We start from the raw sequence: 15,512 nt of genomic DNA on the forward strand, positions 1-15,512 counted from the left end.
CTATATTCTTAGGACATCTGGCGTGCTCCATTTCACAGCAGCACTTCAGGGTTGAGGTCTGGGCTCTGAATCCATTCAGCAGGACATATACTTAAGTATTCAGGGTTCTAGTCCTGCTGCATCACCAAACCTGTACCGAACTTTAGTTTGCCATCTTGACGCTATTCAGTTGGATATCTTAATAAATTAAGGAATTCATGGTCCCTTCCAAAATGGTAAGTGGCCAGGGTCCTGGGACAACAAAGGAGCTGGACCAGTCCTGAAAGAAAAATGTGTTATCAGCTTCTAAGAAATATTGTTTGTTGATGGTTTTGACTTTTGTGAAATGTCATTAGTTTTTTTTATTTCTTTATTTTTGCTGATTTGATGCATTGCGATACTCATGTATTAGATGGTTGTAAAATACCAGTTCTGTATTTTACAAATGTTTTTTATTTGATATTTGGTTTGTCTTAAGAACATGTAAGTGGCAATGTTATTTTTCTGGCCAAAAACAAAGTGGGGTTGTGGCCTGGACTCCTTGATGACCAATCCATGTGTGACAATGTCGTGTTGTACCCTGAACCGCTCTTGCACAACTTGAGCCAGATGATTCTTAGCATTGTCATCTTTGAACATACCTGTGTCATCAGGGAAAGGGGGGAAAAAAATCCACTTGTCAATCAGGATGTTCAGGTTTTCACTGACCTCACTGTGTTGAAATGCTGAAACTCATTAATCACTGCAGTAATTATCCAGTAAAACTATTAAATATTCACTTGGTGAAATCTAGGTAGCGACGAAAGTGACATGAAATATAAACTGAAATAAGTTCCAGTGGATGTACACTAACATACATTTGTTAAGCGCTTAATGTCAACACTGGGCATTGTGGAAACCTGTTTATATGTTTAGAAATTATAAATAGGGGAAGTGTTGCTAATATATCTAAATGGTGCATTGAACTGGAACCAAAGGTTCCTTTAGTGGATAAGGTTTAAGGTTGAACTTGGTGTAACCAGTCGATGTGACCTGTGCTCATAAGTCACATCTCCCCCATACAGGTTCAGTGTTGTGTACACAGTGGGTTTCCCTCCCATTGTCCGTCCTGTCCTTTATCACAGATTTTAAATGTGCTGGGAGACCTTTTTATCACTGATGGAGATGCAAACTAACACCTGTGTTTAACCTCACGCCTCATTCTACTTTTCTTTTTTCCTTTTTTAACATTTTTTTTTTTTTTTTTTTAAAGCATTGAGGACTTAAAGCCTGGACTGCAAGGTAGGATGATTTGTCTGTTCTTTACTGCATTTTAGTTTTTATCAAGCATTGTCTCTGGCCGGGCTACAGCATATTAGGTATGCAATTAATGAGCAACATAACAGTCGTGTTAACCTCTGAAATTATTTAGTTGGAGCCCAGTTTTCAGGAATTCATTGATGGTCTGCAAAACCATTTTCTTTGATCTTTCTGTGACTGATAACCACTTTCCTTTACCTCCTGAAGATGTATCAATCCTCTTTGCTGCTGTGTCTGTGTTTAGGGGCTGTGTTAAAATGTGGTAAGTATTATACATGTAAGTTATAAGGTTTAATTTATTTGTAGATCAATGAAGGATGAACCTGTCTCTTCCTACATCTTGTCTTTCCCACATCGTTTGTATTTTAGTTTGGGTAAGACATGAATGACGTTTTCTCAAATGTCATTCCTAACTTTAGAAGAACATACAACAAACTTAAATGCATAAAATATACCAAATTACCATCCTCTAGGGTGTAAAACGAGAACTGACTACTGCTCTCCACGACTGAAAATTGATACTTTTCCTTGAGTGAAAGTAGCAGAGTGAAGTGCCATCCACTTAAACAGAGATACTGTGTTTTCAAAGTAAAAAGTGCTCATCTCAGAAAATGTCCTCTGAAAGTACATGGTGTACCATATTTCTGTTCTAGCTGCTGGAGCTGAATGGTGCTATACTGGCTGTGGTAAGTATTTATATTAATTTTATTATTACTTATGGAATGATTTGGATAAGAACACTGTTGGTCTACACTGGTCTTCAAAGCATCATGAGTTTCTCTGCATTTCTTAGCTCACACACCAACCAACTGGGGAGACCTTCCCGGTTCTTTCTGTGGAGGAAAAAGACAGTCTCCTATTGACATAATCACCAGCAAGGTTCAGAAGGACCCTGACCTAGTTAACTTCAGCTTTGTCAACATGTCTCAACCTGTTAAGTCCATTAAAAATAATGGACATACAGGTGGGCAATTGAAGGCTCCAATTGTTGTTTCTCTGAACTGTACAATACATTATGTGCCATGTACGATATCTGCATTTGTGGCAGGAAACTAGAAGGAAACCAAAGCTATTCATATTCTCTATACTATAGTGAGGAGATCCTAGATGAACCTTGTTTTTCTATCTGTAGTTCAATGTACGTTGGAGGATGTTCAAATTAATGGAGGTGGACTTAACGGAACATATTCTACGACTCAGTTTCACCTTCACTGGGGTGATACAGAACATCATCCAGGTTCAGAGCACATGATTGATGGGGAAAGATATCCAATGGAGGTATCCTCTATAGACGTGTCTTTTTACTTGCCATGTGACTTACCTTGCTTTTTCTTATCAGTTCATCTAATCTCTTGTAGATGCATGTTGTCAGTGTGAAGAAAGGTCTTACTCTGGAGGAGGCCCTGGCAGATCCACAGGGAATTGCTGTTCTTGGATTTTTCATAAATGTATGCATACTCTATCTTATAATGGCAAACCTTTCATAAACTATGCCTTCAAAATGGCATTGAAGAGTGTACATTTTTGCATTTTATCTCTTTGCTTACTACTTTTTACGCTCAACCTGCTACACTGGTTGTCACAAGGTATGCACTGATTGCATAACTTGTGACGTCAAAAGGTAAAAGCTGTATCCTTGTAAAAGCCAGTATAATCAGATCCAAGAAAAACAAACGGTACAATATACATTTTTACATTCTCAAACTAACAATGATTTATGTCTTCCTCTAAAGGGAACAGACGATGGAGACCTGTCAGGACCATGGAGTGTTCTCACATCTTTGCTGCCAAATGCCACAGGTGGATTTCCCATCTGTATACAGCATGTTCTTACATTCACCAGGTTGCAGTAATTGGGGCTCAGCTAGTGGCTCTAGCACAGGTTGTCGTGGTTGATTCACTAAAGGATCTGCTTTATACAATATATTTGCGAGATTTGAAGGTTATTGCATTTCATCAAACAAAAGCAGGGGGGGCGACATTTGAATAATAAGGTGTTATGATGTAACCTGGATGTGTCCTCATGACACAAATTCTACTGTTAAAGGACATCATGGTGTTGTACCTTTTTACAGTTATATTAATATATCTTTAATCTTTCCACAGCCACTGTGATTCCAGTCATTGAAAACCTCACTCTTGATGACCTCATTGGAAATGTAGACCTTACAAAATTCTATCGCTACATGGGCTCCCTGACCACCCCCAACTGCACAGAGGCAGTTGCATGGACGGTCTTTCATGAACCAATCAACATCAACAAAAATCTGGTGAGCTGGCAAAGTGGAAATTCCACGAAAGCCAGATAATTCAGTTTTAAATGACAGACTGGAGCTGGAAAGCTATTGAAACCTGAAATTATGTTTGTTCATTGTAATACAATTTGACAAAGGTCCATTAGGCTGCGGCTTCTACATTCATGTGTGAACCTAAAGGTTTTGGTGAGTAGTAACAGAACAATCACACAGGCTGTTTATAGTTGCGCTAAACTGGCCACCGCCACTCTCAAAGGGTTAACCAAGTCAACCAATCAGTGATGTGTGAGGCAGAACAAGCTTACCACCAGGAGCTTTTTCCATCTCCCCTTAACTAGCAAACAGAATTGATTCATTGTGCTGCACAGATGAACCAGTAAAACCTTTGGTGACCTATTGCAAGTGGAATCCTGCACAAGCTGTTGGATGAGCAAACAGCTACATATGCTGGTACTGCAACATGCTGGCAGCTAGTTTATCACATTTGATAATCAGACCGGTTTAGTTTTTTTTTTTTTTTTTTTTTCCTAATAAGTACCAAAAATGCTGGAAAAGCGACATGTGACTTATGTGTTGCAGAGCGGCACGTACTGTTTCTGTCGCCTTATCTACGTGACGGCAATCAGTACTAGATGAGGCAGATAGTGAGGCGTACATGTTTCTGTCTTGTGATGAGGCAGGTGCATGCAACTTCAAGCACAAAAATCTATTAGACAAGACATTGTGTTTAGGACATTAATTAATATCAGTAAGACCAGTGGCTTCTTAAAGTGACATTTATTATATTTATAAGTTAAAGATATTATGTTTTAACTTATGGTATCATTTATACTTTTGGGTGAGGCAGTATAACTTTGGAGATGGCAGGCAGGTACTGAAATGTAAAAACCTGATATTGTAAACCATTTAGTTAAAAATGCCAAACAAGATCACATGCCTCCTCTTGTGACACTGTGATACTTAATTTATTTGAATCAGGATCTTTTTGTCTTTTTTGTGCGTGAGATGCAGGCTGCACTGTGTTTGACCTCCCCTGGTGAAACAGTTACAAGGCATTGACAAGAAACAGGTCTGGGCACAGAAGCTTTTTGAAAAAGGGGGGGAAAAAGTCTTTAGTCTACTCCACACCCAGGAGCTTCAGCTCATGACCCATTTATGCTTTTACTTCTTAGCAAAAAATGTCACTGGATCTGTGAAACATTTCTGTTCTTAGATCCAACAGTTTCCCGTGAAGACGGGACTCACCAATATTTATCGGCCTACGCAAGATCTTAATAACCGCCATGTTTCTGCCTCCCCTGCAACTCCTCTACCTCCCAGTGAGTTGGAAAATGACACACACAGTGTATATAACCTGTGACCTTTGTCTGAGTTGGTTACATTTATCCTGTTCTATTGTTTAGGTCATCCATGGTGTTATGGTCACTGTGGTATGTATCAGCAAACATTTACACGCAGAAGGGTCACAATGAAAATGCTGGTAGAATATAATGTTAATTATATTTTTTTCTATACACATTTTTTTCTATACAGAGTACAGTGTGTCCCACTGGGACCTTCTGCCTCACTCCTCCTGTGGTGGTTCACACCAGTCACCTGTTAATATAGTAGCACACGGCGCTGTGAGGGATAAGCGACTTAATGCCTTTACCTATACAAATTTTGACAACAGAAGTGCCATCAAGTCCATCAGTAACTCAGGCCACACAGGTAGGAAATTATGAACTGGGAAGTGTGAATATTGATTTCAACAAAAGAAAAATCCCTTTTGGAATACTTTTTTAAATGCATATTCATCAATACCATCAATTCAAACTGATGGAAATGTACATTTTACACATTTATTTGTGTTCACTAAACGCCGTAGTGATGTGTGAACTGAGGGAGGACCTGTTGGAAGTATCAGGAGGAGGTTTGGGACACGTCTATTCAACCTTTCAGTTGCATTTCCACTGGGGAACAGCACAAGAGTCGGGCTCAGAGCACACGGTGGATTCCAAAAGATATACAATGGAGGTAGCATCAAGCACTGAACTACTGCCATGCTTTGCAAGGCACTGTTTTGTAATAGGTTCTTGTCTCCTCTCATGTACTCAATTTCAATTATCTTTGCCCAGATGCACATAGTGAGCAAGAGGAAGGATTTAACTTTGGATGAGGCATTGCAAACTCCTAATGGCCTGGCAGTACTCGGATTCTTTATCGAGGTAATGTTCAATCTGTGGTTCTGAGCACGTGTTCAGTGTCTTGAGTTTACGCACTGAAAACATTATAGATACAGCCAGAATGCATGTTAATGCCCCTGGTTTCTTCTGTTGGACACCATTCTGCCACATTGCAATGCATGAATCAAATGGTGCCATTGCTCACAGCCCCAAAGCACAAAGTTCTTAAACGGTTTATTATGTCTTAGATGTTATTAACGTTATACAGTTATATAAAGAATTTCACCTAACTACTTGTCTAAAATTACATTTAAGTTGTAAATAACTGCAATCTGGTTATTATAAAGAAAATGTTTCCCTTCAACACAATACCGTTATAACATTTGGTGCAGGGCTGTTGTAAGTGGCAGTTAAATACAAGAACATGAACAGGCCTGAAAATAGTTTTAAATGTTTGTCTCCACAGTCACATCCGAAATCAAGTCCGTCTGTAACAAATGCCTGGGAAACGCTGACCAGCTACCTGCCTGCTATTCAGAACATCAGTGAGTGCCCACTTGTTTACATATAAAAATATGAAGTCAATGTGGACAACAATGTGCCTCATCATCTTGTGCATTTTGATTTCGCCGCAGGCTCAGCAGTTGACGTCAAAGCAAACCTCTCCATTGATGACCTGCTTGGCAACGTGAACCGAGCTGCATATTATCGCTACAACGGCTCCTTAACCACACCTTCATGTAATGAAGCTGTGGTTTGGACTGTGTTTGAGGAATCTGTCAAGGTGGATCAAAATCTGGTATGTGCTATCGCTTCCTCTGAAATGCTCATGTGATTGCACATCACTGATTATGTGAAGGGTTTGAAATGAAACCATGACATACATAAAAGATAAAATTATAGCTCTTGAATCTTGATTGGGTATTCAGGAAAGAGATTAACCTGTGACTGCGCAATATAGTTAACAATATTAATTCAAAACAAACACTGCAAGCTAAAGAATCTCATCTCTTTCATTAGTTGTTGAATAAACAACAATCATATCTGTAAAGCTCATGATTGTATAATTATTTGCACTGGTGTCACCACTTTAATTTACAGTATGACTATTAGTTGCCTAATTAAATAAGGCTGAATTTGTGCTAAACAACATCTACACATTCTGAAATTTCCTTTAATTCCACCAGATAACGATGTTCCCAAGTCAGATAGGATATTTCAATGTGTTTCGACCCACGCAGTCCCTTAATGGGAGGACAATCTACACCACCAAATCATCATCAAGTGCACCTGGACCCATCATGATGTTCCCGCTGCTGGCATGTCTGCACCTTTTTGTATAATGTAAACTTAAAATGATCTAATTAGAATTGCGGTTTAAAAAAAAAAAAAAAAAAAAAAAAAGTATCTGCACTTATTGTCTATTTTGCACTGTTCACGTTATCATTTGAAGTTTTCTTCGCAAAATACTTGAAGTAGTGTCTCAGTGGTGATAGTGAAATTTTAATATGAAGATATACTGTATATTCAGGATATTAACTAGGAGCTGGATCAGAATTTTGTTTAAATTTTTTAAATCTCAAATTGGTTTCTTCAAATCCACGATATCAGGCAGCCCTCCACCCACTGTGCAGCATGTTAGCATTTTAAACTGGTGTATGGACACATTACGGTATTAAGTGAGGGAATTTTGATGACTACCAAACACAAACATGACCTGTTTGATGGGTCCTTAGAAGTATATACTGGGGCCACTGAGGTGTGTGAAATCACTCGGTGATTAACATTTTTAATGTTTATATTTATTGAAGGCTTTTTACTTTTAATCAAGTCTTTTTCCATTTTTTTTATTCTATTTTTCCTTCAAAAAGCACCAGTGGATGTAGAGGATGCCTGTAGATCAAAGTAGGCTGAGTACTCAGGCTAACTAAGCCCATTTGTTTTGCTTTCTCATGACTTGTAACAGTGCGTGTCTGTATGCAGGTATTTAAATACTGTTCAGGTTGTGAATCAATTAGTTTTAAATAAATAAATAAATAAATAAATGTATCTAGTTTTCCATTCAAAAAAAAAAAAAGAGAAACTTGTCATGCAAAATGTAAATGTATTATTGTATCTGCAAAAAATGTCTAATAAATAATTGTAACTGTTTAGAAGTGAAGCGCTGCTTTTTTTTCAGTTACAGTTTGTGGTTTTTGAAAAGTAGTTCTTAAATCTTCTTGACTATACTTTGACATGACGATGGATTTAGGTTAATTTATGAATTAGAAGACATTCAAACTCTACAAACATACCAGTAAATCAGAATACCACAAGACAGTTTGTGATTTCTGAGTTGAGAATTGTTGGTGAAAGTCTTGATGCAGCTTTAAGTTGTTTGAGTTTCTATACATGTCGTCTTTTGCGATGTAGGAGCTGAAGCATTGATTCACAGAATTACACTGGTTGCTTTGTCAGTTTTTTTTATTTTTTTGTTTTTTTTTTAAATGGATCATGTCTAAACACGGTAGTAAACTTGACTAGGTTTCATTTTTGTAGTAGGTTGAGTTTCTGCATTTTTACTTGATCTGATAATTATGTGCCCACATGCAAGCAAAGTAAAATACTTCCTGAATGTTACTGTAAATGTGGCTGAAGCATCTGCACTTATTATGCAATTTGTCTCCGTTTCCCTGATATTTGGTGTTTAAAACCTGGTTTATTGTCTGTTGGTGAAAATAAACTAGATTTAAATTCTTTCTTTTAAAAACCTCCACCACTCGTGCCTGTGATATGCAAAGTTCCAGTTGCGTTCCCTATATCATAACCTGAACACTTCCTTGTCCTAAACCACCAAGTGAGGGGATGTATAGGTTTATGCAAAACTCGAGCAAAGAGCGTTTGTGTCCTTGTATTTGAATATCAGCCTGTGCAGCGCTGTTCATTTTACTTGTGTATGAAAGATGCATGTAGGGTGGCATTCTGTGCTGTATCTGATACAGGTAATCTAATTGAAACTGATATCAAACACCAAACCGTAGAGTAGATACAAATTGAGACCCATTTGGATTTTGATACTAAATTGTAGATTACATATCTGGATGCTGCTTAATTGTAATGTACAATACTTTAAAAAAGATTTCTTCCATAAATCTCTACATGACTCAAAATGAAGGCAAATATTTCTGCACAAAACTGTACCATGAACACTACTACTACTACTACTACTACTACTGCTACTACACTGGAATGGATGAAATATACTGGATATAATGTGTAGTTTAGTGATGTGCTGATGTGTTTTGGATGCTGTAGTTTGTGCTGCTGTTTTTTAGCCTGACCCTATAACTAGTTGAATACACACCTAACTAAAACTGTTGGCCAGAAACGTATTTATTTATTTATGACACATTCTCCATGGTAGATTTGTTTGTGCGCTGTCTCTTAGATTGTTTTGGTTTTCTTCATCCTTGTGGTCCTCAAGTGGTGTAAAAGTTGCTCCTCACAGATTCAGCAGGTTTCACAATAAAGTGCACTACTTTTCTGACTCCTCACCTGTGTGTGGGAAGTTGATTGAAGACCAAACATGCCTTGACGCTGACTGTCAGACGGTTCATGTGAAAGCTGGTTTGGTAACTTAGGGAAAGTTTTGTCTGTAGTTTCAAGTGTTGCTGACAGTGAAAACGTTTAGTGGAGTTGTTCCATTGCAAGATACTTTAAATAGGGTATATGGTTCCTGTCTGACACACAACACTGTTGTACTCTATGATGAGGTGGTTTCTTTTAACTTTGATACTGTAAAATACTCCTTTAGCTGTTGTTCTGAAATGCTGTGCTGCTACAGCTCCGTCAAACAGAGTAGATTAACAAGTACCTAGACTCATTAAAATTTTGGTTTTGCAGAAATATTTTATTTTAAGCTCATATGATGTTTTGTCTTTTTACTATGTGCTTATGTGTATTTGTCAAGAGTGCAAACGTCAACAGATACTGTCAGCTTCTGATAAAGTAATTAATAATTATAGTAATTCTAATTAGCAATTACCTAAAACTACTTGAACATAGTAGTGAATCATTATCCAGCCCAGCCAAAACTCAGGAGGGGAATGCCAACTAGGGTTTAACAGGAGGAAGTTACAGTGTGTAACTAGTTTAACTGGGTCAGGGTTTTGAATGTTAAATGTACAGGAGCAAAAGCATTATTTTATTAGTGAGTTGGATCAGTCCCAACAAAAGGGCAAAATGAAAGAGCTTCCTGCCTAGAAACTGTCACACGTTATTTATTACTACATTCATGAGGCCATTATGGTGTCGTCATGCGTGCGATGTGGGTGGAATGCGTACACTAAACGGGTAATTGTCCCCAGGAGTTAGTCCTGCAGTCATCGTAATGTACTATATGAAGATTACTGTCTTGCTCGTGAAATGAAGTTGCTGCACAAAGCTGGAAATAAACTTAAAAATAATTGTGGTTGTGAAACATCCCCATACCCGAGCAAACAACTCATTCAATTCTTAATCAAACATGGTGTTAACTCTTTCAGAGGTTTAATTGACAGTTGTATATTAAAGTCAAGTTTTGATTAAAATGTTGGAATATTGCAGTGTTTGGCTGATCAAATAGTGTATTTCCTAACGAAAACACATCATTTACTTGCAGCCTGTCAGTGAGCTGAGCTGAGACTTTAATGTTTGCTTGGGTTCAACATCACCATCAACCAGAATTAAAATCGTACATATGTGGCCTTCTACTTTTTGAGGAGTCATCATACTAGTTATTCTGTGTTATTCTGCAACACACAGCTAATAGCAGCTGTAGCTGGGAACTGGAAGAAAATTTATGTGGGACAGTTCTGAAGTTTTAGGTTTCATTTAATTGACCGTTCCAGTCAGAGGAATGTCAAGTGAAATTAAATTAATTAAAAATGAGTCAGAAAGTCAAAAAGAACCACACCTCGTGGGTTGGTACTGGGATTGTCAATTTTTCTTTTCTTCTAACTGTGGACTCGCTGAAGATGTAGCAAACAAGGAATGTCTTCTTGATGTGCTATTATCAGCAAGTGCAACTGGTTTTGTACAAACAAAAGCAAGGTGCTATCCTGCTCATAATCAAAGAATTAAATCTCACTCAAATCTGTCTCTTTCTGACTGTCTAATACAATTAAACTAAAAGTCCTGCAGTAACTATACTATAGGTGCATACATATGTGTGTGTGTGTGTGTGTATGTATATATATATATATATATATATATATATATATATATATATATATATATATATATATATATATATATATATAATGACAAACATCATTTCACACTGTCATTTTGCTCAAGAGATTCATTACAAGTAAAGAAACAAATACATAATTTGTATCTATCTATTTGTTGGTATGAAAAATTCACGGTATATATTTACATACATATAAAACGTTAAACATTATGTCATGCGAGTTGTACACTGATGTGCTGCGGGAATTTCTTGGGGTGGGATGAGTTAGAGGCGGATTTCTGGTGCTTCATGAAGGGCTGAGTCAATAAAAGGAAGAGGAAATTTGCAGCTGCGAACAGAAAGAGGAGAGATACAAGTGCCTTAAAGGTAAGTCACTCCTCTCGTCAGCACCTATTTCTTAGTGATCTGACTGAAAGTCTCCGTAGGACCTTTTTTTAGGACCTTTTTTTTTTTGGACTGATTCCTACTTTTCACACTGGGCACAAGTATTTTAAATTTGGATTTTTCATGTTTTAAAAAGAAAAATTGTAAATTGCAGGTTTATATTCTGGATTTGTTTTTAAACAAATTTTCACTCTAAAGACATTTATGTAAATTTATATATTTTTTGCACATACCATTCTACATTTCTACATTTACATGTTTTTCTAAATATATGAAAAATTGCTTATTGCATTTTTTTTAGATGCAGTACCTTGTAGTAGCTGTAATTGCTGTGTGTGCTGTGGTACCACATACCACAGAATCACTCGGTAAGTACTTCAACCATTTTTAAAATGTGGATTCACACTCTCTACTTCTCTATGCATTACGACTTTTTAGCTTTGAACAAACAATAACAAATTGCTCAACTTTTCATTCTCTAGAGTGGTGTTATAATGAGCCATCCTGCAGTAAGTCCGTTTATTAATGCTTTTATGAGCCACAGTATCTTTTAAAACAAAAAATAACAACTGCTCCTCTTCAGCTACTCAGGCTTGTTGATTTTTTCAGATGACAGCACCTGGTCAACGATTGCTCCTTTATATTGCAATGGCTCCCGGCAGTCACCCATCAACATCAACTCCACATCCGCCAAACCCGACTCCAACTTGACCGCATTTACCTTTCAAAACTTCAACAGCACAACAGCCTTTCAAACGATGAACAACACCGATAACACAGGTGAGAAGCAGTCATCAACATAAATATTTAAATTGTCTCCACTTGTTATTTTGTATGATTTCCTCCACTGGAAATAATCATGTTGATATTTTAGTGTCAACATGTAAAATGTGACAACACTATAAACTAGATCTGAACAATGAGCAATTTTCTTCTTCAGGTGGATTTTAATCTAAAAGCACATTTGTATGTATTTATTTATTTATTTTAGTCAGAATCATCTTGGGAAGTGGTGTTAAGATTTCTGGAGGAGGTCTGTCTGAGTCCTATGACAGCCTGCAGTTCCACCTGCACTGGGGAAACGGCTCCTCTGTCCCCGGCTCTGAACACACTGTGGATGGCAAACGTTATGCTATGGAGGTATAGAGCTTTACATTTGCTTTCACTATGAGCCATAAATTAAACCTTCATCAGTAAATTCACATTTAAATATTTTTCTGCAGTTACATATTGTAAACGTCAAGTCCTCCTACAACCGTAACATGACTCTGGCTGCTGGAGACTCCACAGGAATTGCTGCTCTTGGTTTTTTCATTGAGGTTAGAAAAGATGAATTCAGGATTTTATCATTCCAATGTGTTTATCTTCACTTTTTTATAACATTTAATTCCCTCGATGACTGAGAGAAAACAAACGAACAAACAATTAAGTGTTGTGTGAACTTTTTCAGGCTATTACAGATAATACCACAAAGACACCTCAGAGCTGGAGCAATTTGACCTCCTACCTGAAAAACATCACAAACAGTGGTAAGAATTTGTCTTTATTCAACATCTTATTTATTATTATTATTTAATTTCTGATTAATCCATTATCCTGTAATAAAGTGTGTCAGCTGCAGTCCTTCAGAGGTTGTGTTTCTGTCTGCAGGTGATTCTGTTGCTATTGCACCTGGGATCTCACTGGATGATCTCCTAGTTGGGGTGGATCGTACGAAATATTACCGCTACCTTGGCTCTTTGACAACTCCCAGTTGCAATGAGGCTGTGGTTTGGACTGTGTTCAAGGATTCAATCAAAGTCAACAAAGATCTGGCGAGTTTACCTTGTGTGCCTTCATAACTAGATTCAAAGATATCTATGTCTTTAAACAACAGTCTGGTGCCGATATATAAACTGAAACAGTAATAGTTTAATATGTACTCACTCCTTTTAAATACTGCCCCTGACAGATTCTTTTTAAGTCACCTCTGTGGGCCTTTTTTCTTTTTTAACAAGTGCTTCACGTGACTGATTGGCTCAATATCTCACCCCACAGATCGACCTCTTCAGCACAACAGTGCACTTCTCCAACAGCTCGTCACCTTTTATGACTAACGTCTACAGAAGGACCCAGCCAGCACAACCGGTCACGACACAGCCTGCCGCCACCACCACCAGCTCTGCCAGCAGAAGCTTGGCCTCCACACCCTACTACTTTCTGGGGCTGATGGCGCTGGGTCTCACTCTGAGAAGGAATTAGAGTCAACACTCTCCACAGTAGCTGCTGAGAGAAGCATGAATATGTATTTACCTCAGCAGCTTCTTTGTTTTTTTTTCTTTCCCATCTGTATCATTTCTCTGATTTTAGTTCTGTCCAAAATGTTTACACATAAAATATGAAATGAAGGACTTCTCAATAGTACCCTTAATTCAATACACTGTACCATATATGATGTTCAGCACAAATGAGCAGTTGATGTGATGGTGACTTCATGCCTGTGGTTGCGGTATAGATGCTGTGATTTTTAAATTTAATTTAAAATATGCCTCATGTTGTTCCTAAGTATGAAATTAGCTCTAGTTGTTGCACGATGTAGAACAGCACATTTTATTTTTGCTACATTATTTTGGATTGGATCGGATTGTGTCCACAGTTGTGCAGATACAGATACATTTAGCAGATGACATGTAGCCGTACTGCCAAGCTGAACGTGCTAAGTGTGCTGGCTCACACTCACACACGCCATTTATTTATCCCAGTGTTGTTCTCTGTCGTGCTACTCTTTAGTATAAATGAACAGTGATTTCTAAATGTTTCTAAATTAAAATGTTACACTTTTGTCTTCCTGCTTTAATGATGTCTTTACAGTCTTTCATTGCTGTATGTGCACTGAACCCAAGTTTTTTAATGCTTTGTCATTTTTGCTGTAAACACATTCAAATATATAAAAGCCTGCAGCACATATTTATTTAACAACAATAAAGGTTTTAGCAGATCACACATGCTGCAATTTAATCACTTAACTTTCACATTAAGACCAACCAAAGCTGCTCAGTGAGCAGTGAAGCATTTTCAGAGAAGTGGGGAGAGAAATAAGGAAGAAAAGACAATAAAACTGGATGATGTGTGACAGGCACATCACGTTAAACACATAAATGTGCAGCGTAAACACACAGTAACCCTGCGGTTTCAGTGTGAAGGGAGAGAATAACCTCTTGATAAACTTTCAGGAATTGCTTTGCACGCCCTCTCTGACACTGTGTACTTCGATGGCGCTGTCTCCACTTTTGCTACTGTCATGGTATTTAAATGACTTCAAAGTAGTTTCTTGTTGATTTAATCATTTAAAAAAACAACAGTGCTTCTTTTGGTGCCTTATGTAGAGGAGTCTTTGTGTTGAAATGTTTATTCACCCATTGTCCTGTGAGCAGCTGATGCGGTCACATGAATTTACAGTGTTACGCAACGATTTGCCAAGTTTGTTAACAGTTCATCTGCTGCTACGAGGGCTGAATGAATGAATAAATGAATAAAGGGAGACAAAGAGAGGTGCAGGTGCATCAAAGGTAAGACTGCTCTGGTTAACATATGATATATTTTTATTTCTGCAGTTACACATTGTAAACAACAATTCATCCTTCAATGGACTCCACAGGACTTGCTGGTCTTTTGTTTCTTTGTTGAGGTGAAAAAGATGCAAGCAGGATTTTGTAATTCCAACATATGTGTCAAAGTTAATAATCAAAAGAAAATTTCGCTTAATGAATTTTTTTTTTTTTACAAACTTTTAAAGTTCACAGCTCACAGGGTCTCTTTACTTACATCACTGTACTGTATTTATTTATGTGAAAGTCTTATTAAGCATTATTTCCATGTTTTCTATCCCCATTATATCCACTAACCTGAAAAAAATTAAGGCTAATTAATTGTGTGAATCTTTTCAGGAGATGTCAGATGATGCGACAGGTCAGCCTGCAAGCTGGCGCACCTTGACCTCCCACCTGTCCAACATAACAAACAAAAGTAAGAAGATGTTTTACTCTTATGGACATTTTAAGTCATTGTCCTGTTATAAAGGACTTCATCCGCAGTCCTTCAGAGGTTGTGTTCCTGCCCTCAGGTGATTCTGTTGCAATGGCACCTGGGATCTCACTGGATGATCTCAGTGAGCAGGGCATGCATCTCTCACACAACTAATTGGCTCGATGTCTACACTTCCAGATTGACCTCTTCAGG

The 15,512-nt window shown here is 37.7% G+C and overlaps 2 protein-coding genes across 3 annotated transcripts; both read left to right on the plus strand.

Annotated features, from left to right (window-relative positions):
* Window positions 1-1,011: 1,011 nt before the first annotated feature.
* LOC113156480 (carbonic anhydrase 4-like) lies at window positions 1,012-8,436 on the plus strand. Its single transcript, XM_026351652.1, has 16 exons — window positions 1,012-1,260; window positions 1,486-1,540; window positions 1,932-1,964; window positions 2,072-2,242; window positions 2,411-2,556; window positions 2,637-2,726; window positions 3,012-3,078; window positions 3,385-3,548; window positions 4,747-4,852; window positions 4,937-4,963; window positions 5,067-5,243; window positions 5,401-5,549; window positions 5,651-5,740; window positions 6,165-6,243; window positions 6,334-6,497; window positions 6,886-8,436. Exons 2-16 carry the CDS (start codon window positions 1,486-1,488, stop codon window positions 7,039-7,041), a joined length of 1,674 nt encoding a protein of 557 aa, XP_026207437.1. The 5' UTR covers window positions 1,012-1,260; the 3' UTR covers window positions 7,042-8,436.
* Window positions 8,437-11,200: 2,764 nt separating this feature from the next.
* Window positions 11,201-14,276, plus strand: LOC113156710 (carbonic anhydrase 4-like). Of its 2 annotated transcripts, none has more exons than XM_026351964.1 (9): window positions 11,201-11,276; window positions 11,596-11,662; window positions 11,777-11,803; window positions 11,904-12,074; window positions 12,286-12,434; window positions 12,518-12,613; window positions 12,745-12,823; window positions 12,945-13,108; window positions 13,332-14,276. In XM_026351964.1, the coding sequence occupies exons 2-9, from the start codon at window positions 11,596-11,598 to the stop codon at window positions 13,533-13,535; spliced, it is 957 nt and encodes a 318-aa protein (XP_026207749.1). In that variant the 5' UTR covers window positions 11,201-11,276; the 3' UTR covers window positions 13,536-14,276. The 2 variants fall into 2 exon arrangements, with proteins under 2 accessions (XP_026207749.1, XP_026207750.1); XM_026351965.1 differs by lacking the exon at window positions 11,201-11,276 and adding an exon at window positions 11,377-11,395.
* Window positions 14,277-15,512: the final 1,236 nt, after the last annotated feature.

The sequence above is a fragment of the Anabas testudineus genome, chromosome 19 (assembly GCF_900324465.2).
Source record: "Anabas testudineus chromosome 19, fAnaTes1.2, whole genome shotgun sequence".
Classification (NCBI taxonomy): Eukaryota; Metazoa; Chordata; class Actinopteri; order Anabantiformes; family Anabantidae; genus Anabas; species Anabas testudineus.